This window comes from Anopheles arabiensis, chromosome 2 (genome assembly GCF_016920715.1).
Source record: "Anopheles arabiensis isolate DONGOLA chromosome 2, AaraD3, whole genome shotgun sequence".
Classification (NCBI taxonomy): domain Eukaryota; kingdom Metazoa; phylum Arthropoda; class Insecta; order Diptera; family Culicidae; genus Anopheles; species Anopheles arabiensis.
The window spans coordinates 33,820,450-33,840,982 of record NC_053517.1 but is presented as its reverse complement, the minus strand read 5'-3'; the positions used below and the strand labels follow the sequence as shown (position 1 = coordinate 33,840,982).

General features: G+C 47.9%; 7 protein-coding genes across 8 annotated transcripts; 6 read left to right on the top strand and 1 right to left on the bottom strand.

Moving 5' to 3' along the window:
* Positions 1-309: 309 nt before the first annotated feature.
* On the top strand, positions 310-4,656 carry LOC120896902 (CLIP domain-containing serine protease 2-like). The gene is made up of 5 exons (XM_040301413.1): positions 310-483; positions 552-935; positions 1,010-1,106; positions 1,177-1,460; positions 1,551-4,656. The coding sequence occupies exons 1-5, from the start codon at positions 393-395 to the stop codon at positions 1,877-1,879; spliced, it is 1,185 nt and encodes a 394-aa protein (XP_040157347.1). The 5' UTR covers positions 310-392; the 3' UTR covers positions 1,880-4,656.
* LOC120898007 lies at positions 1,507-7,105 on the bottom strand. Its single transcript, XM_040303286.1, has 9 exons — positions 6,640-7,105; positions 6,221-6,553; positions 6,044-6,146; positions 5,370-5,972; positions 3,471-3,655; positions 2,936-3,328; positions 2,764-2,863; positions 2,397-2,698; positions 1,507-2,317 (listed from the first exon to the last, which is right to left on the bottom strand). The coding sequence occupies exons 1-9, from the start codon at positions 6,713-6,715 to the stop codon at positions 2,010-2,012; spliced, it is 2,403 nt and encodes an 800-aa protein (XP_040159220.1). The 5' UTR covers positions 6,716-7,105; the 3' UTR covers positions 1,507-2,009.
* Positions 7,106-8,843: 1,738 nt separating this feature from the next.
* Positions 8,844-13,432, top strand: LOC120898001. The gene is made up of 8 exons (XM_040303269.1): positions 8,844-9,130; positions 9,200-9,363; positions 9,672-9,922; positions 9,997-10,585; positions 11,920-12,049; positions 12,130-12,293; positions 12,381-12,628; positions 12,718-13,432. Exons 1-8 carry the CDS (start codon positions 9,055-9,057, stop codon positions 13,307-13,309), a joined length of 2,214 nt encoding a protein of 737 aa, XP_040159203.1. The 5' UTR covers positions 8,844-9,054; the 3' UTR covers positions 13,310-13,432.
* Positions 13,433-14,238: 806 nt separating this feature from the next.
* On the top strand, positions 14,239-15,524 carry LOC120896906 (CLIP domain-containing serine protease 14D-like). The gene is made up of 3 exons (XM_040301425.1): positions 14,239-14,412; positions 14,471-14,714; positions 14,789-15,524. Exons 1-3 carry the CDS (start codon positions 14,322-14,324, stop codon positions 15,378-15,380), a joined length of 927 nt encoding a protein of 308 aa, XP_040157359.1. The 5' UTR covers positions 14,239-14,321; the 3' UTR covers positions 15,381-15,524.
* A 35-nt stretch (positions 15,525-15,559) lies between these two features.
* LOC120896907 (CLIP domain-containing serine protease 14D-like) lies at positions 15,560-16,750 on the top strand. The gene is made up of 2 exons (XM_040301427.1): positions 15,560-15,992; positions 16,069-16,750. Exons 1-2 carry the CDS (start codon positions 15,682-15,684, stop codon positions 16,646-16,648), a joined length of 891 nt encoding a protein of 296 aa, XP_040157361.1. The 5' UTR covers positions 15,560-15,681; the 3' UTR covers positions 16,649-16,750.
* Positions 16,751-16,977: 227 nt separating this feature from the next.
* LOC120896903 (CLIP domain-containing serine protease 14D-like) lies at positions 16,978-18,501 on the top strand. Of its 2 annotated transcripts, XM_040301414.1 has the most exons (4): positions 16,978-17,143; positions 17,216-17,400; positions 17,458-17,708; positions 17,767-18,501. In XM_040301414.1, the coding sequence occupies exons 1-4, from the start codon at positions 17,071-17,073 to the stop codon at positions 18,368-18,370; spliced, it is 1,113 nt and encodes a 370-aa protein (XP_040157348.1). In that variant the 5' UTR covers positions 16,978-17,070; the 3' UTR covers positions 18,371-18,501. The 2 variants fall into 2 exon arrangements, with proteins under 2 accessions (XP_040157348.1, XP_040157349.1); XM_040301415.1 differs by lacking the exon at positions 16,978-17,143 and having other exon boundaries at positions 17,292-17,400; positions 17,442-17,708.
* A 160-nt stretch (positions 18,502-18,661) lies between these two features.
* Positions 18,662-20,422, top strand: LOC120896905 (CLIP domain-containing serine protease 14D-like). Its single transcript, XM_040301424.1, has 4 exons — positions 18,662-19,058; positions 19,141-19,304; positions 19,383-19,633; positions 19,711-20,422. The coding sequence occupies exons 1-4, from the start codon at positions 18,998-19,000 to the stop codon at positions 20,300-20,302; spliced, it is 1,068 nt and encodes a 355-aa protein (XP_040157358.1). The 5' UTR covers positions 18,662-18,997; the 3' UTR covers positions 20,303-20,422.
* The last annotated feature ends 111 nt before the right edge of the window (positions 20,423-20,533 follow it).

Below are 20,533 nucleotides of genomic sequence, written 5' to 3'. Positions count from 1 at the left end.
TCAGCTTTTAGAGTGGTAGGTAGCCAGTAACAGAACGGTCGAAAAGACAACAGCCACCATGGGTCAAGTTTGTGTGGCGCTACGTTTCGGAGGTCATGAAAACGTCATGACCACATTCGAGAAGGGGCAACTGTTAATTGTGGTTCAATCATAGAAAAATGGCTCGATTCGCCACTGAAATCTGAACTAATCAATGAGTTGGCGGCTGTGTGTCTGTGTTGCATAGTCGTGGCGCAATAAAGAGGAAACAAAAATTCCCCACTTAATCAGCGCGCCTGTTTGCGCAAGTATATAGCGTAGGTCTGCTTTGCGACCTACAGTGTGTAGAAGTTATCAGTACATCCCGCAGTCTTGAACAATCCTCAGCTCTGGTGTTTGTAGCGCATTGAAGGATGGTAAATTGCTTGTTCGAAGTAACCCGCTACCAATGGTTGGGTGCGATCGTGTTGGTGCTGCTCGTAGTACCAGGCTATGGCGGAAGACGTAAGTGATCCACATTTGCTGCAATTGTAAAGCATTTCCGGCCACTAAAAGGCTCTGTTTGTGCGTAGACTCTTTCCGACAGCTGTGCATCACCGAGGAGCAGCAGCGCGGACGCTGCGTACCGGTGAAACAGTGCGACAGTGTGATGACTACGCTGCGCAAAGACACGCTCACGCCTGAAGACATCCAATATCTGTACGGTACGGAATGTGGTCGAACGGCGGAAGGGAAGGCACTCGTCTGCTGTCCCCAGAGTTCGCTAGTCCCGGTGGGAGGACCGATTGAGAGCGGCATCAACACAACGATCCGAGTGAACGCCGAAGAGAAACAACCCACAGAGCCCACCCTGGAAGTTGCTTCCAACGCTTGCGGATTGCAATCGGCAGTAAAGCTGACAAATCTCACCATCGGGCATCATCCTTGGACGGTGCTGCTTCACTACGGTGGTCAGGGTGTGTTGAATACTTCCTTTACTTGTACTTGGTACGCTTTCGAGGTGCCTGTGATTGACCCATTTCTTTCCTAGCCCACAGCACCCAGTTTAACTGCAGTGGCACGCTTATCGCACCAAGCTACGTACTAACTTCGGCAAGCTGTGTGGACGATGAGGCGGCATGGAACAAGTAAACCAATCTCTACAACCTACATCCTTCAAGAACAAATCGAAGAACATTGCTTCAATCTCTCCTCCAGCTTAACCGTACGGCTTGGCGAGTGGGATCTCGAATCGACGGTCGACTGTATTCTTGACCCCGACAGCGACGATCTGGTCTGTGCCGACCCATCGTACGATGTACCGGTGGGACAGGTGATCCTGCACGAAGCATATACCGGACGGCGGAACAATATTGCACTGCTGAAACTGGCCCAACCGGCGCATCTAAACGATTGGGTTAGTCCGATCTGTTTGCCCGAGTCGCCTGTGCTGAACGAAACGGCGAAGTACGGTGCGGCTGGTTGGAACCAGAGCACTTGCGGTAGGTTGTGTGTGTGTGTGTGTGTGAAACGACAAGACGAACTTCGTAACTGATGGCAATACTTGTGTGTATATTTGTCAAAACCATTAGCGGACCCGAGCAGCCGGTACAAGCAACTGTCCAGCTATGATGCACTCAACCAGAAGGCTTGCGAGCGGTACGTCCCATCGGTAGCGGGCACCTCGTACGGATTTGTTTGTGTCGCAGTCGGGGAGGAGCAGCCGCTGGGTGATGCTGGCGGTGGGTTGACGGCAGTGAGAACGATCGACTCCGCCGGACGCTCGGTGCACGAGCTGGTCGGTGTGCTGAGCTCACTGTCGAGCTGTGCCAACTTTCAGGGTGTTTCCGTTTACACGCGAGTGGCGCAGTACGTGGATTGGATCGAGAGCAAGCTAGTAGTGCCGTCTGATGGAGCTTAACTCACATCACACTAGTTGGTAGAGTGGTAATAGATAATTACTTTTTTTAATTGTACGTATACACTTAAATGGTAAAGCTTATTTAGGGAAAACTTGCTAACTGAATAAATCACACACGCGACTGGTGCAATTACGGTTCTAGATTACTAACGATCCAATCGACGAACTGATTGACTCGGGTGTACACACCCGGCACTCCCTCGAGCCCACACTGGCGGCCGTAACTGACCAGCCCGCCGAGATACATGACGCCTTCCGAGTTGCGCTGGCCCACGTACATCAGCGGTCCGCCAGAATCGCCCCGGCAGGAGTCTTGTTTCGCCGTACCACCGGCGCAAACCTGCGTCCGATCGATGCCGGCCTGTGGGTACTGCTGCTGGCAGGTTTGTTCCGGCACGCCCGACACACCAACGTACAGCTTGTAGCGGCTTCTCGGTGCTGCAAGGAGCAGTGCAGAGTTCGGTGGTTAGTAGGAATATGGCTTGATTGCAAACTACCTACCGCTACCGCTACCTACCGTCCTCCGTTTGACCCCAGCCAGCCACGACGAACCGTTGGCCATCGTAGGAGATGGTCCGCTGCGCCGGCTCCAGCGGTAGACAGATCGGCTGCACGTAATCGTTAAACACAGCCGGCCGTGCGAGCCGTACCTGGGCGATGTCGTTCTTTACCGATTGCTTCTGCACGGCGTAGCCGGGATGCACGATATACTTCTCGATCGCAATGTCCTGCACCGGGTCGGCACACACGCGCTCCCCGTACGAGTTGGCACAGTCCTGGTCGGAATCGATGTCCCATTCACCTAGCCGTACGGCCGTTCTGCAAGCAATGGCATTGTTAGGGCACTCGATCTGGTTTGTCCCTGCGCCGACCCGCATACTTACAGCGTCCAGGATCGTTGTATGTTCTCGATGCAGTGGGCCGCCGTCAGTACGTACCGGTCGCTGATGAGTGCGCCGCCACAGTGGAACTTTAGCTCACCATCTGAAAGTGGTCAACAGGGCTCGTGCGTTACATGGTGGCGAATGTTTTGGGCATGTTTCAGCCGCCACTTACTTTTCCGCCGATGCTGGATCAGAGCGGTCCACGGATACTCATCGAGCTGGGCTCGTTCGCCTCCGATGATACGGTCCGTGTACTGCACGCCACATTCGTCGGGCAGCAGCCGCAGCTGTGTCTCGTACGATAACCTATTGCCTAACGGTGTACTGGCGGGCGGACGCGTCTGTACGGGCAGCGGAGCAGCCGTGGTAGCCGGCTGGACGTTCTCGGGCTCGGCACAACACACCAGCACCTTCCGGTCCTGCGCCCCACACCGGCTAGCCTCGAGGAAACGGACCACGTTCGACGTCAGCAGCGGCTGGTTGAGCAGTCGCTGTATCAGCGGACATTGGGTAACCGTAACGCAGAGTCCGTTTTTCAAATCGGGCGTTCGGCACGGGTTCGGAACTGCGCAGAGAATAGAGCAAAGAAAACACAGGTTTTATCGTAACACGCACGCTACCCCGTCATACACCTGTCAGCTGCTGTATGGGAACGTTTCACCTGACAGGCGAACAATAACACCAAGAGCCACAGCAACACAACTCACACTGCGCGGCGCTGGAATGTAACACGCACATGATGACGGTAATTATCGGCACCACTGCTACCCCCCGTCCGAATGTACCACCACTACCACCACCACCGCGGTGACGACGTACTGCTGTCATTTCGTCACGAGCCGAGGGCCGGTTCGACAGGTCGGCGGATTGTCCACCACTTACGCTTGCCGATCAGTCGGACAGCACAGGTAGCACAGCACACTGGTCGATGCGTATCGGTCGAGTGTACAACGGAAACTAACGCCGGTTAGGAAACTAACGTGAGCATAAGCAGGTGGACGTTTCGTGGACGACGTGTCGCAGGGGCGGACGATGAAACGGGCAAATCTACCCCGGCTGCCAGGCGCTTTAGGGAACTCCTTTTGGGTGGTGGAAACGGGTTTTGCCTTTATATCGAGGGGATTTTTTTTAGTTTCTCTGTTCCCTAGGCTCGACTATATGTAGATATAGCGTCGAGCATTTGTAATTACGCACGTGATTAGCATGTAGTTGTGTGCTGGGCCCGTGTGGGACCAAACGTTTGATGGTTTCGTATTTGTACGGATTTGAAATCGGCAAATTTCACCAGCGTGTTGACAGGTAGAGGGCTTTTCCCTTTCGCTGTGCTGCTTTCCGGTACGTGTAACAGGTGGCCGGATGATTCATGGAATAGGTAATTCACAATAGCAATCAAGTGCATTCTAAAGAGTTGCAGGGTTTCTTACTTACTCTGAAAATGGTAGAACCCTTTCATGCAGCGTTGTAACCCAAGAGAGTGCGTCATTATGAGGCATATTCTAAACGGCAATAGAGTCATAAAGACGTAATTTTTTGTGATGTTTTCTATAGAAATCTTTGAAATTAATAATAAGAATCGAGTAAAATTGAAAATAGTTTAAACTTGTATGTCACAAAGATTCGAAAAATACCTTGAACCTTTTCACATTTATTCATTCTCACCTTAGTTCAAACACCCGGAATTAAGAAAAAATCCGTAACCTACAAACACAAAATCCCTTAAACTGCACAGTTTCAGATAGTCATTTAAAATTAGCCCTTGTCAGATTTTTTTATTTGTTGTTTTTTTAAGAGCGTGTTGAATGGTAATATTGTAAAGTGCCAGAATACACTAAACGATTACTGTTCGCTTTGTGAATGAATAAAGGAACGATCTAGTTCTTATTATTTAATCATTTATTTGTTCTTAATAATTTTATTTCGCCCAACAACCTATGCGATCTTGCCGTCTAATACAGTCTTTCGAGACTTATGAAGCACCAACCAGCCGGATGCTCAGTACTTGCTACAGAGGTCGGTCCATATGAGGCTTGAAACTACGATGGGTATGGTGTTAAGCCGTGCGAGTTGATGACTGTACCACGGGATCATTACGTGGTGCTAATGCGTCTCGGAAATCTGTACAAATCGATCATGCATGACCATGCATATAGGTATGCCAAACAGAAAAATTTCGAGGTTCAAATTGAATTGATCCTAATAACAAGTGAAACAATAAGATGAAATGAATGTAAAACATTACAAAATTTCAGATAGATTAGAATAAAGGTTAACTATAACGTAGGTTCTTTTGATTAGAACGAGTTTCAATGGTGGTTAGTTTAAAATTTTTAAAAAGCTGTTCTTAAATAACAGTTTTAATGCATCCAGCATAGAAAATACGATCTTTTATTTCTATCAAGAGTCATTGGGCAAAACATATAAAATCCAAATTATATCTTATAAAGTAATATGTTTTATCGATATTAAAATTCGTTTCATTGATCGTCAATATTTTTATTTAAGTCAAGTATAGAACGCAATTAAATAGTCTGCTTCGTAGCTGCTTAAATTTTCCCTCTTCCCACTCTGCGATTCGCAATCCTGCGACTGCAACTCACCACGTTTACTCCATCGTATCCAGCACCCAGTCCATGTATTCGCTCATGCGCGTGTACACCCCGGGCACACCGTCGGTACCGCACTGCTCCAGCCCGAAGCTGACCAACCCGATCAGGTACCAGTACTTGGAGGACGAACGACCATCGCCGTACCGCATCAGCGGTCCACCGGAGTCGCCGCGGCACGAGTCCTTACCCTTCTCGCCGCCGGCACACAGCTGGGTGGGAATGATTTCCAACCGTATCGAGCTGAACGCATCGGCACACACCTCATTGTCCACCACCGGCACGCGCAGATGGAGCTTCTTCGTGCTCGAGGTACTGTTTTCCGTCTGGCCCCAGCCGGCCACGGTTGCGTACTTGCCGGTCAGGTTCACCGTCCTGCTTTCCTCGCTGGTCGGCAAACAGATCGGCCGTATAAAGTCGGTAAACTCGACCGTTTCCGACAGCTGCAGCAGCGCGATGTCGTTGTAATCGGCTCCGTTCTGTTTGTAGTAGTCCGGATGCACTACGTACGCATTGATCAGCACATCGCGCACCGGATCGGCACAATCGTCTTCCACGCAGTCGATGGTGGTCGTGGTGTCGAACTCACCGAGCCGCACCTGATACCTGAAACGAAGGCAAAGCAGACAAATGGTGAGGTGAGCTGAGGTGAGGTTCATAAGATGGGCTACACTTACACGATCCAGGTTGATGGAACGCCCTCGATACAGTGGGCCGCCGTGAGGACGTACTGGTTGTGGATCAGTACTCCTCCACAGTGGAATCCATACCGGTTGCTGCCTGCAAACGTCGAACAAAGGATGGAAAAACAGTGTTAGGGCCTAGAAGCATCTTACGACACCACTCCGTCTTACCTTTGTAGTACTGAATTCTAGTTAGCCAAGGATAGCCATCTATCGGAGCGACTTCCCCACCGACGATACGATCCATTTGCATTTTGCCACACTCACCCGGTGGCGGCAGCTCAACCGGTGCATCGAACCGGCCGGTCAGCTTGCGAACGAGCGGACAGCACACCAGCACCGAGCGGCCCTCCTGACCACATTTTGATTTCATCACCAAGCTGCGATCTTCCGGGGTCATGTTCTCCTTCTTCAGCAGCACGTTGCGGATCGAGAGGCACGATCGAAGGTACACGCAGGTGCCCACCTTACCGTCCGGTGTTTCGCACGCATCCTGTAGGTTCACTGCAAGTTGTGGCGTGTAAAAAGCGGCAGAAAATCACAGTAAATTAGTTACCCACAGAGGTCGAACCATCGCTTCCCATACTTACACGCGTCAGATAAACCAATCACACCGCAGAAGACGCACACTAGCAGCAGTAGAAATCGTCCCGCCTGGGGTGACATTTTGCTGAGAAGCAAAATAGCAAAACGGCACTTTGCAAGGACAGGTGCGGACAGGACAGGGGTACGGTGGTGCGAAAACAAAAGCGCCAAAAACGACTGCCAACCCGAATGAACACACAGCGCGCCCAACAGCCTCCGAAACAGCGCGCTACCACGAGCTCTAGTGTGTTTCGTAAGCCCGCTGGCACGGTTATGTTCGGGTCGTACGTGCTGCCCCGAAAGCTACCCAACCGGTCCGGCCGTGCGATGGCGCGCGGGAGCGACCAGATTGGTGTCGGGTAGAGCGGGAGCAGTGCACTGCTCCGCGGAGATCTCTGCGGGAATCTCCCGTTGCGCCTGCAACGCGCCCATCTTGCCGAGCAAGTGGAGGACATCGGAGATCGCTGCCAGGAGATGAGTAGCAGCGCTGTTCGCAGTGAGAGACTTTTTGGACTGTCATCTCCGTTCGGCTGTGGTTGTGGCTGCCGGTACCAATACCAATTCACGGATCGGTGGCGCTATCAGTACACTGCCGCAGAGGTCATTATCGAGGTGAGCCTTAGCGATATGAGTGACTACACACAGCGCTAGGCTGCACTAATGTACGTAGGCTGCTGGGTGCCCATCGGACAGCGGCTGTGACAAAACGGTGCTCGATCGGGAAGCAAACGGATTGCAGGAAGAATGCGTCTCGTTTACGAAGGTGAACTGGTAGCCTTGTGTGATTAGATTTCCGGAATTGGAATCTGTTTGGATGTTTTCGGTTCCCCTGAGCGGTGGCTTCCTCGAGGAAGATGCGCGATGAGATGCATTTATTCTTCTTGAATGTGGTATAGTTTGTGGTTCTCCAAGGGTCACGTTTGCAATCATATAAACATCGATGGCTGTTCAATGAATTGTTTTGGTTCATGTTTTCTGAGATGCAATCTTTTAATTTACTGTTAATTACATTCAGTATGCTTTTTTCGTTCGCGTGCTTTATCCTATCATCCGTCCTCCTTATCACTATCTTCATATTATTTATTTTCCTTTCTTTTGACTTTCTTTTGACAAAATTCGATTTTCTTTTGTGGTTTTGCATTGTTTTCTTTTCTATTGTTATTATTATCATTATTTTTGTTCTATTTCAGTTTTAAGATACAAAGTAAAATCTATAGGCAGATTTGGCTATTTACAAATGAAATGAAAATAAAAAATTTATTCAAACCATAATCCAAATCAATCAGGAAAACAGCTCTCCCCAAATGGAAAAAAACCTTAACCAGTTTGAAAAGCAGTCGTCGAAATATCAACAAGAAACGACGATTGCCAAATTGGATTTCCCCAAGATTACATTATCCTCCCCTTTTAGTGGTAAAATAGACCACTTGAAAGAGTTAACACTATAACCATAAACATCATCACGTATAACTAAACCCTACACCTCCTCACATCAGCTGGAGAACAAACGCCAGGCCCTCCTCCCCCCTCCCCCCCGATTCCAACGAAAGCCGGTTCTGCCGAGCACATTGCCTCAATCAACCTGACGGTGGCGGTATTTTCGCTGGGAATTCCCCGATCAGTACGGTCGACGGCTCGCGCTCAGGTCTACGCGCGCACTGGAACTCCCGAACTCGAGCTAGAAACCCGAGAACGTCGGAGCTGGAGAGAGTTGAAAACAGCAAGGGGAGGGGTAAACCGTCCATGGCAAGACGTACGAGAGCGATTGTTGTCACGGCCATTGGTGGTCGTCGTAAGATCGTCCACTGGCGTATACACACACCCGAACGTCAAGAACAAGTTTGCGCGCGTGCTGTGATCAAGTTCCGCCACCCCCACGCACCGAGTCTGCTCCAAACACGCCAAAACCTGTCCCGGTGCCCGGGGGAGGGATGAAGATGATCGCTATAGTGACAAGCGATCAAGCGGACTGCGCGGAGGCAACAGGGTTCACCCGGCACAAGGATGGTGGGTTATCAACGATTGAAGGCTTTTTGTTGTTTTGTTTTTGTTTTTGGGGCCACGGTTGCTTCTGCCGACTGGTCTTGATGGTGGTTATGGACGAGCGGGCGAGAGCGGACCCGTCGCCGAAAGCGGAGAGCAAAACCGGCCGACTGGTTGGCTGTGGTAGTGCGGCGAACAGCGCGAGATGGAGCACCTTAGAAAATAGACCGATAGTTCTAGCAGATACAGTCCTCCGCCAACGCTGAGGAGTAGCGGTCGTGCATCAGAATTCGTGTGGCCCTCGTGTGGTCAATCAGCCATTCAGCGGTACGGAAGCGCATCGCGATTCTGTCTCTCTGTTGTGTGTGGATTTCTGGGATCATCGGTGTACGGGGGTAAGCGTTGCGTTGCAAACAGGGCCATCAGCAAATAGAACGATGATCGGTAATCGTGTGATCAATCTGCTGATCGTGGCGACGCTGGCTCTAGCAGGCCAAACAGTGCTGGCGCTAGGTAGGTGTGGAAGGGTTTGGATGGGATGAACAACAGCCAAAGTATAACCTAATATTCTCATCTCTCCAGAGCTGGGTCAGGATTGCGTGAATCCGGTTGGTGAGGCCGGCAAGTGTGTCCTGTTTCGTGAGTGTCAACCCTTGGTCGACATTTACAACAAGCCGGTCAACACGCCGGACGATACGCAATTCCTCACCCAGAGCCGCTGCGGTCTCTACGAGCGTAAAACTTTGGTGAGTACTGGTATGGTGGGCTAAGATATGGAGTTGCGCTGTGTGTGCGTTTGTAGGAGAGTGCGTTTTATTTTTATCAAGTTCATCCTATAGTGAGAGCCTTCTATATTTGGGCTGCAAATTAGCTGCTGAGAAAAGAACATCTTTTTACTAATAGTAAAAAGATGAACTTAGAAAATTAGTGCTGAGAAAAGTAATTTTACAATAAACCGCACGACAAAGCAGTTTCCAAAACCTGTTCCTGTTTTGCCGTGACATCCAACTCAAACCGTGTGCTTGGCTCTTTTGTTTACTCGCCTACGAAACAGGTTTGCTGTGCGGGGGTAAGATCCAAAGGCAAAACTTCGCTCCCAGAATCACCAAACTGTGGGGTGCAGCTGACGGACCGTGTCATCGGCGGACAGCCGACCAAGATCGACGAATTCCCGTGGACGGCGCTGATCGAGTACGAGAAACCGAACGGCCGGTTCGGATTCCACTGCGGTGGTTCGGTCATCAACGAACGCTACATCCTCACCGCGGCCCATTGCATCACGTCGATTCCGCGCGGCTGGAAGGTGTAAGTGTGACGTGACTGTGCGCATAAGCCCGGCTCGGAATGATTCTAACTTTCCCCAAACCCTCTCCACACAGGCACCGAGTTCGTCTGGGCGAGTGGGATCTTTCCTCGACCACCGACCAGGAGGATGACTTCTACGCGGACGCCCCGATCGATCTGGACATTGAAAAGATTATCGTCCACCCCGGCTACAACCTGCAGGACAAGAGCCACCATAACGACATTGCGCTGATACGCTTCAACCGCGAGATTAACTACTCGAGCACGATACGCGCGATCTGTTTGCCGCTGTCCAACTCGCTGCGCAACCGGAAGCACGCCGGCCTGTCGAGCTATGCGGCCGGCTGGGGCAAAACGGAGACGGCTTCGGCGAGCCAGAAAAAGCTGAAGGTGGAGCTGACCGTGGTCGATGTGAAGGATTGCTCACCGGCGTACCAGCGCAACGGCATCTCCCTCGACTCGACGCAGATGTGTGCCGGTGGCATTCGTGGCAAGGATACGTGCAGCGGTGACTCGGGCGGCCCGCTGATGCGACAGATGAGCGGATCGTGGTACCTGATCGGTGTCGTTAGCTTCGGGCCGCAGAAGTGCGGAGCGCCTGGCGTGCCGGGCGTGTACACGAATGTGGCCGAGTATGTGGACTGGATAAAGGACAATATCTACTAGGTGGGCGGGTTGTACTAGAGGGAACGCATTACGAAAAACGCGGACAAAATGATGCGCTGGTTTGCACGACCTGTAACGAGCGACTCAAATAAAAACTAATGCATTTTAATACTCAAATGAAATGAAACGTGTTTTCAATAGTAATTTTACTACTAATTGTCCATTTTCTTCCTCCTCTTCAATGTAACACGAACGACGTGATCATGTCGACTGATTCTGCAAAGGGTTCTTATTAGTACTATGAAGCTGAAAAGTCGGTCATTGATACAGGTCTGAATGTCAATCGAACTCAATCAGCGTTGAAAGAGACAGTTACGATTGTGTTGCATTTGTTTTTAAAACAGGGTGCAATTAAAGCAGTGTTCTCCAACCTTGTTAGGATCGCGTTCCACTTGGCTTTGTAAATACATTTGTCGTGGCCCACATACATTGAGGGCACACATTTTACAGACGTAGTTCAAAGTTTTTGATCAAAAATATGTTTAAATGTCATATCTCATTCTTGTTGAAAATTTAATCTAAATTGTGGGAAAAAATCCACGCTTTGTAAGCTTTAAAAAAATAATTATTTCACCGACCTTGTCTGTTAACGCCACGGACTACAAGTGGTCTACGGATCGCAGGTTGGTGATTTTAAGCATTCAATTATTTTAGTTTAGCTTAGTCTTTGTTTACAGAGCCTTTCACTTTTTTCTTTCACATTTGTGAACCTAGAAAAATTAACAGAAAATGCACCATTTGTATGTTATTTAGATACAATTTCATCGTTTACGGTCATAATCATGATTTAATGTTTGAATGTGCCCCAATATTATTCATGAAAATATAGCATAAATAGGTAAATATAGGATCCAAGGATTTTCGTTAAAAAATGAGTCTATTTAATCTGTTTTTATCGTTATTTATCGCAGAGAAGTGAATCTTATCTGTAGCACGCAGAATATTTTTTACAACCAGATAAGTCAATTATGCCCCAGATCTCCCAGTGCTCACATGAAATAAAACGTGTTTGAATAAAACATACACATGTTCTTTATAATCAGCACTACAGCATATGCGTGAGTATAGAATTAAAAAATAACGCATCACCACTCAAAACTACGAGCCAGTGAGATGTTTCCTATCGGAAACTGCTGGCAAAAATAATGGAGCATTGTCAAGGGGTCAAGCGAATCAGAAACTGGTCCTCTAAAAACTGGTTGTTATATACAGCGCCTTGCGCGTAATCTCGCCACCAGTATGCTGACCAGGCGTATTGTAAACAGTAGCTTTGATGAGTTTTAATGTTTGCCTTGCAACAGTCTTCGTCGAGCGGTTGAACCTTTCGGTAGTGGTCAGTCCATAGCGAAAGCGTGTCAAATTATCACATGATGCTGTTTGGAGGTGTTAAAGTGCTCCGTGTATCGGGTCCTCCGTTGTTCTTTGTTTTATTGTGGATGGTACATAGTGTTGTTGGGCTTGGTAGGGTGAAAAAAAAGAATGAATCGTATATTTACAATCTTTTATTCTAAAAAAATTAATATAAGTTTTCTAAACGCCAGATCTCAACGCAAACTGTATGACTCCGTTGGGAGAGTCAGGAAAGTGTATTCTGTTCCGAGAGTGCCAACCACTGATCACCATCTACAACAAACCGATAAACACTCACGATGATACACTGCTACTAACGCAAAGCCGGTGCGGTATGCTGCAGCGAAAAACGCTGGTAAGCCCAGGGTTTCGGAATATTAATTAGCGACTTATTCAAGAAGGTAACAAAGCTCAATTTACGCCACTGCGTCAACGCACATAGGTATGCTGCCCCGTGACCAGCCAGACCAGAGCTTCCCTACCCGAACCGCCGGTTTGTGGCATTCATCTGGCCGATCGGGTGATTGGTGGGCAGCCAACGCAAATCGACGAGTTCCCATGGACGGCACTGATCGAGTTCCAGAAACCGGACGGTAGCTTTGGCTTCCACTGCGGAGGATCGTTGATCAATGACCGGTACATCGTGACAGCAGCCCACTGTATTAAATCCATTCCACGCGGCTGGAAGGTGTAAGTATAGAAGAGGCTGGGAAGTTTTCTAATCGAGTGTCTAATGGAGCGTACTATATTCCTCAATTATTTTTCAATCCCACGAGCAGCCATCGGGTGCGTCTTGGTGAGTGGGATTTGACATCGGCAAACGATTGTCAGAATGAGTTCTGTTCGGATGCACCGATCGATCTGGACATTGAGCAGATTGTCGTCCACACTGGCTACGATACGAAGGATCAAAGCAATGCGAACGATATCGCGCTAATACGCTTCACCCGGCCGGTAAACTACTCACAAACCGTGCGGCCTATCTGTCTGCCCCTGAGCAGCTCACTTCGCAACCGCAACCATGCCGGAATGCCCGCCTATGCGGCCGGCTGGGGCAAAACCGAATCAGCAACAGCCAGCGAGAAGAAACTGAAGGTCGAGATGAACATTAAAAGCCTGCAGGAGTGTGCGCCGGTCTATCAGCGAGGAGGTATCTTGCTGAAACAGACGCATATGTGTGCCGGTGGCGTTCGTGGCAAGGATACGTGCAGCGGTGACTCGGGCGGCCCGCTGATGCGACAGATGACCGGATCGTGGTACCTGATCGGCGTGGTTAGTTTCGGGCCGCAGAAGTGCGGAACGTTCGGTGTGCCGGGCGTGTACACGAATGTGGCCGAGTATGTGGACTGGATAAAGGACAATATCTACTAGATCAGCGGGAAGCACTAAGTGGAGCGCATTAAAAAGAAGTAGACATATTGATGGATGGTTTGGGTGACTTGTAACGAACGACTCAAATAAATCTCATGCATTTTAATGCTCCTACGACCTCAACAGCCTTTTTTAAATATTCAAGCACCTTTTTATGTGATTTTTCTGATGTGGTACATAGCTTGTATCCTTAAGATTTGCTATCATTTTGATAAGACCACGCTGTGATTTGGATACCATTTTTAGTGAAAAGAGACGAAAGGCTTGACAGATCGAAATACGAAGTCCAACAGCGTAGACAAACATATTTTCCCAGAAAAATGTGATTTGAACAACAGAATAAGAATAAAAAGATTATGATATTTAGAGGTTTGGCTACAATACGCTTCATTGTGGCCTAATTTTAAGCTTCTCAAGCTTTATGCGGCTTGAGTTTCTCAGGTATTTAAGCAAATTTCCTTGTTGAATATTTGTAAGATATGAATCATAAATTGACGAAATGGGTAAATGGTGCCTACAAAGGATCTTTTAAGGACAGATAAGTCTACTCCATTCATTTTCGATATTTTATTTTACCACAGGATGTTGCAACATGTTTATTACATTAAATGAATTATTTATTCACATAAGTCAATTAAGGTTATTTAAGATCTCTCGATGCTTAAACGCCACAAAACGTTAATAATCAGATCTGCAGCATATGCGTGAGAAAAGAACAAAAACAGCACCACCACACATTACTACGAGCCAGTATGATGTTTCCTATCGGAAACTACTGACAGAAAACTGGAGCATTGTCAAGAGGTCAAGCGAATCAGAAACTAATTATCTACAAAGTTATTGTTTCATGCAGTGATTTGCGAGTAATCTCACCCCTCACGCTTTATGTTGATCAAGCGTATTGTGAAAAGTATATAAATGAGTTTAAACGTTTGCCTTGCAACAGTCTTCGCCGAGCGGTTGAATCCTCTGGTAGTGTTCAGTTCATAAGGAGAGCGTGTCAGTTTTTCACATGATGCTGTTTGGAGGTGTTCAAGTGTCCCGTGTACCGGGTGCTCCGTTGTTCTTTGTGTTATTGTGGATTGGACATGTTTTTGGGTTAGGTATGCTGATAGTAAATAAAATATATTAGATAATTTAAAGTATGTTTTTAAACGCCAGAACCAGTAAGTAGTACCCAGAACACATCTTCCCTACCCGAATCACCGCATTGTGGCATTCAGCTGGGTGATCGGGTGCTCAGTGGGCAGTCAACGCAAATCGACGAGTTCCCATGGACGGCACTGATCGAGTTCCAGAAACCGGACGGTAGTTTTGGCTTCCACTGCGGAGGATCGTTGATCAATGACCGGTACATCGTGACAGCAGCCCACTGTATTAAATCCATTCCACGCGATTGGAAGGTGTAAGTATGAAAATTGCTAGAAAGCATTCACTTCGTGTACCTAAAATATATTACTTGCGCAACCCATCGAGCAGCCAACGGGTGCGTCTTGGTGAGTGGGATTTGGCAACAGCAAACGATTGTCAGAATGAGTTCTGTTCGGATGCACCGGTTGACCTGGACATTGAGCAGATTGTCGTCCATACCGGTTACGATACGAAGGATAAGAGCAATGCGAACGATATCGCGCTAATACGCTTCACCCGGCCGGTAAACTACTCACAAACCGTGCGGCCTATCTGTTTGCCCCTGAGCAGCTCACTTCGCAACCGTAGCCATGATGGGCTGATCAGCTACGAGGTTGGCTGGAGGAAAACCAATTCGGCAACGGCCAGCGAGAAGAAACTGAAGGTCGAGGTTGAAATCAAAAGCCTGCAGGAGTGTGCGCCGATTTATGAGCGGAATGGTATCTTGCTGAAACAGACGCAGATGTGTGCCGGTGGCGTTCGTAGCAAGGATACGTGCAGCGGTAACTCGGGCGGCCCGCTGATGCGACAGATGACCGGATCGTGGTATCTGATCGGTGTAAATAGCTTCGGACCGCGCAAGTGCGGAACGGTCGGTGTTCCCGATGTGTACACGAATGTGGCGGAGTATGTGGACTGGATAAAGGACAATATCTACTAAGAGGGATCATCACAGGAGAACCGCGAATTGCAATCTTTTGGAATAGGAGTTATTAATCAAAATTGAGCACTCCACCATTACATTACAAAATAAAAAAAAACTAAATAAACAATGTACTATCAACATTCGTTATATAATGCAAAACTAGATTATTCATGTAACCTTTCTTGTGCTTGTTCAGTGTTCTGAGAAATCCTTCGCCTATATATAATCGAATCAAGTACTTTTAATCTACAGTTTGCAGTCATCTGCTGAACGCAACCATAAATACACGTAGTAGGGAAACCCGTCTCCGAACAGAATGCTATCTGCGAAAGGAAACGTATTTACGCTTTGGGTTGCATCTTGGATGGGTCTGATGTGCTTATCAGCGTACTGTACTTCAGCACAGAAATCTCTGTTCCCGCAGCCTCCGATCTGTGGCAATGATGCACCAGAACGTCTCATTACTAGCCTAGTTGCTCAACTCGATGAGGCCCCCTGGATGGCGTTGATCGAGTATTGGAAGCCGAACGGAAGCTTAAGCTATCTGTGTGGAGGATCATTGATCAACGAGCGTTACGTCGTTACAGCTGCTCACTGCGTTACTTCACTGCCGCAAGGTTGGACAGTGTAAGTACACACGAACTGAATGGCGGGCAACGTAAACGGTAGAGGTAAATTAATCCTTTTCTCTATCACACTGCAGCCACCGCATACGGCTTGGTGAGTGGGATCTGAGCACTTCCGAGGACTGTGACCACAGCCGGTGCAACGATGCACCGATCGATGTGGCAGTTGATAAAATCACTGTTCATGAGGACTACAAATCACCGAGCAGAAATCATCGTAATGATATAGCGTTGATTCGCCTAGACCGACAGATGCATTACACCGAGACAGTGGCACCCATCTGTTTACCTCAGAATGGCTCGCTTCAAACACAACGGTACCGAACCATGCACAGCGTCGGTTGGATTGAGGAGAATTTCGGGCCAATTGGCGGGAAGAAGCTACAGGTGGAACAGGACTTGGTGGATTTTCAGAATTGCTCTTCGAACTATCTGCAGGCTAGTATTGCCTTAGCGGACACTCAGCTTTGTGTAGCCCAGCAGAAAGACAATCGCATCGATATCGCTGGTGGTCCATTGATGCAACGGATTGCAGGGCATTGGTATCTTTTTGGAGTGGCAAGTTTTGGGGGGCGGAACTATGGTACGGTTAAACTGCCCAACGTTTACACCAACGTGATGGAATATGTCGATTGGATTCAAAGCAACATGGAATAGAAATTGGCATTGCTATGGAGGCTTTTGGAAGTTTCGGAAAGTTATTAAACTTTGATTGAGTATGTAATCTTAAAAATAAATGAAATCTACATGCTAAAAACACATATGCGTTCCCTGTGATTGTGATTGAGAATTGCATACTATTCTTCTTAATTTTTGTTTTTGCGTTGTCTGCTGCATCACATTATTGATGTCGTGACGTTACATGGAATTTCCGACACATACAAGCATTCCAAGCTATGAGCCATGTGTTACGCTGCATGTGATTGTATGTGTATAAGGAGAGGTGTTGCGATGTTTATAGACCCTATAAAAACAATCAACTTTGTAGATCACTGTCAGTCTGTTTGACAAGTTTGAATCAATCAGCGTTGCTTTAAGTTGTGTCTGTTGCAAAGATCAGCATCTGAAACGGCGATGTGATGGGTTTAAAACTACACTCAATATTTTTGATAGTCCAAGCGGTGGTTACGATACATGCTGTTCAAACTGAATGTAAGTTAATTTAATCATATTGAGCGTCAATCTGGGCAAATGATTAAATACAGCTATATCATTACTTATCAGATACATCAGCACAACCGAAGCCGGGAGCTTTCTGCATCAATCCTGCCGGCGAACCAGGAAAGTGTATTTCCATTCGAGAATGTGAGCCGCTGCTCCATGTACTCCTCCACAAAGCGGAAGTGTCAGCGAAAGAGCGAACGTTCTTGATCAAAAGCAGATGTAGCATGCACGAACGGCAGCCTTGGGTGAGTACGCACAGGAAGGGACATGGTCAGCATTCTTATAGGTACTCAATGCTTCAGGTATGTTGTGCAGGTCCACCACCGGACGAACAGAACCCTTTACCATCTCCTCCGCACTGTGGTGTACGCACTAATACGCGACTCATTGGAAGCCAACTTACGCAGCTCGATGACTACCCTTGGACGGCGCTGATTGAGTACGAGAAACCGGACGGCAGTACCGGATTTCACTGCGGTGGAACGCTTATCAATCAAGGGCACATACTGACCGCTGCCCATTGCGTTAGCACGCTTCCCGCTGGCTGGAAGGTGTAAGTAAACTGTTTTGATGGGTTTTCCCAGTACCGTTCACTGACTCCCATTTTTTAGACACGGTGTGCGACTTGGAGAGTGGGATCTATCAGAAGCACTGGATTGTGAATTAAACTATTGTAACAATGCTCCAGTCGATTTGAAAATCTCGAAGATTATGATCCACGAGGGATATGATGCACTGAACGGCAGCTCCAGCCATGACATCGCACTCATTCGCTTCGAGCAACAAGTGAATTTCTCGGACACAATTAAGCCTATCTGTTTGCCGCTGGCGGAGTCAATTCGAAGCAAAAACATGACGGATGGAATCAGCACGGTGGTTGGATGGGGAAAATCCCAGTCTTCCGCTGGTGTGCCAAAGAGACTGAAGCTAAATCTTAACGTGAGCGACTATCGCGTGTGCTCTGCGCTGTTCGTACGGCCAGAAGAAGTGCAGCCATCTCAACTGTGTGCGTTAAGGGAGGAATCTAACAACGAGCTCTGCAGTGCTGACTCCGGAGCTGGTTTAGAGCGGTTTTTCTATGGCTTCCAGTATCTTACCGGGATTGCTGGAAGTGGGGAACACAAGTGCGGAAGGGGAAATATTCCCAGTTTATTCGTTAGCGTGTCGGACTACGTAGAATGGATACAGGAAAAGGTTAGAGAAGGAATAGCGTGACCTTGAAATTCAATAAATGTATAATAATTTGGTGAATCCGCATAGTAAGATAAGTAAGATGCATCGTACTAAAAATATTTTGAAGATCTTCTTCATCGTGGAAGAAACAGAATAAAACGGAATCTAATTTACGAGTGAGGCTGCGTTTAAGTAAGCAAACCTGTTACCAACCCATGAAGCCCATCCTGACTATGGTACAAACCGTGGATTATATTTTGCTTGTATTGGAAGTATGATTTTAATTTGCAAAATTCCAATTTACATTAGTCTCTTGCAAGAGTCTTCTTTTCGATGATTGCAAAATTATGATAGAAATTTGAAAAAAAAAATGTTTAAATTCTAAATCCCAATTATGACCTTCTTTCAATTCACCTGATTCCATGGTGCAAAAAACCAGATTTTAAGACACAACTTGTCTTTATTTGTTTTTATTGGCACTAAAAATGCTCTTTCTACGGCTCTCATTTCAATATGTGTTCTGGGGCTTAGTTGGTGTTGGTGTGCTTTGAAGCATGTTGGTACAAATAAGTTTCCGGCGTGTTTCGCTCACCTTTCGAACAGTTCGCGTGAGTCAACGGACAGCAGCGGTTGTGTCGTGCGTTTCAAACACATTGCAAATCTAAGGTGATGGGTAAAGCTAAAGTGTTTCCGCTTGTGCTTGCACTGTTCGGAGTTTCGGTTGCACTTGGTAAAGAGAAAACGGAAGAAATGAGTACTCTGGTGAATACTGCATCTCGGGAGCCCTTATTCTTGAACCCCTTATTTCTCAGAACAAGGACAGCGCTGTGTAAACCCGGCGAGGCAGTCGGGTAAGTGTGTCCTGGTTCGTGAATGTGCATCACTGCTCGCGATATACAGTAAACGTTTTACAACGCCGGAGGAAACGCAGTTCCTCGCAAGCAGTCGGTGTGGTGAGATTGGCCGAAAAACGTTGGTGAGCTTGAAGTGTAATTAGAATCTTTTCACATAATTCCTATGCAGTACGTAAAATTCGAATGTTCATTCACACCAGGTGTGCTGCGCAAGTGAACAACAAACCAGGACAAGCAGCTTTCCCACCTCACCCGAGTGTGGCATTCAGGTGACGGATCGCATCATCGGTGGCCAGACCACTGAGCTGGAAGAGTTTCCATGGACGGCACTGATCGAGTACCGGAAACCGGGCAACCAGTACGATTTTCACTGCGGTGGTGCACTGATCAATGCACGCTACATACTAACGGCAGCTCACTGTGTTCAGTCACTTCCGCGCGGCTGGCAGCTGTAAGACACTATTGCTCCACTGGTCTCTTTTCTGTGCTAATAAAATGTTCTTTCTTGATTCTTTCGTCCCTCTTCAGAAATGGAGTACGGCTCGGTGAATGGGACCTCAGCACGGCAAACGATTGTTCGGATGGGATCTGCTCGGCCGGCCCCATCGATCTAGAGATTGAAAGTTTCGTTGCTCACGCCGGGTACGATGCGGCTGACACAGCCCATACCAACGATATAGCCCTGATACGCCTTAGGCAGGATGTGGCATCATCGGAAATGATTCGACCTATCTGTATGCCGCTGGCCGAGCCGCAGCGCAGTCGCAATCGGGTGGGTACGGTCAGCTTTGCAGCCGGCTGGGGTAAAACGGAATCGGCCTCTGCCAGTGAGCGAAAGCTAAAGGTGGAGTTAACTGTGCAGGATCCAAGCCGGTGCAGGCAGATTTATCGAGGCATTAATATCGCACTGAAAGCCAGCCAGATGTGTGCCGGCGGTTTGCAGGGCAAGGACACGTGCACCGGTGACTCAGGTGGCCCGCTAATGGCGAAGAGTGCGGGCGCCTGGTATCTGATCGGTGTGGTTAGCTTCGGGTTGAGCAAATGCGGCACGGCCGGTTACCCGGGCGTGTACACCAACGTGGTGGAGTATTTGGACTGGATTGAGAGCAATGTGCTGTAGAAATCAATCCAGACCGGTTGAGAAAGGAGATGTTTGTAAACATACTCCGCGTTCAATGGATGTGGGAAAAGCCCTAATAAAAGTGTGTGTGGTTTTTAATCATTGAGATGTGGCATGGAATGTAAGCAAACTTGTTTTGTATTTGTTTGTTTTTCGTTGTCTTGAAAAAACTGATAAAAATGTTCAACCCGCCGTTTTGGGGAAACGATTACTGTGCATCGTGATGATTAG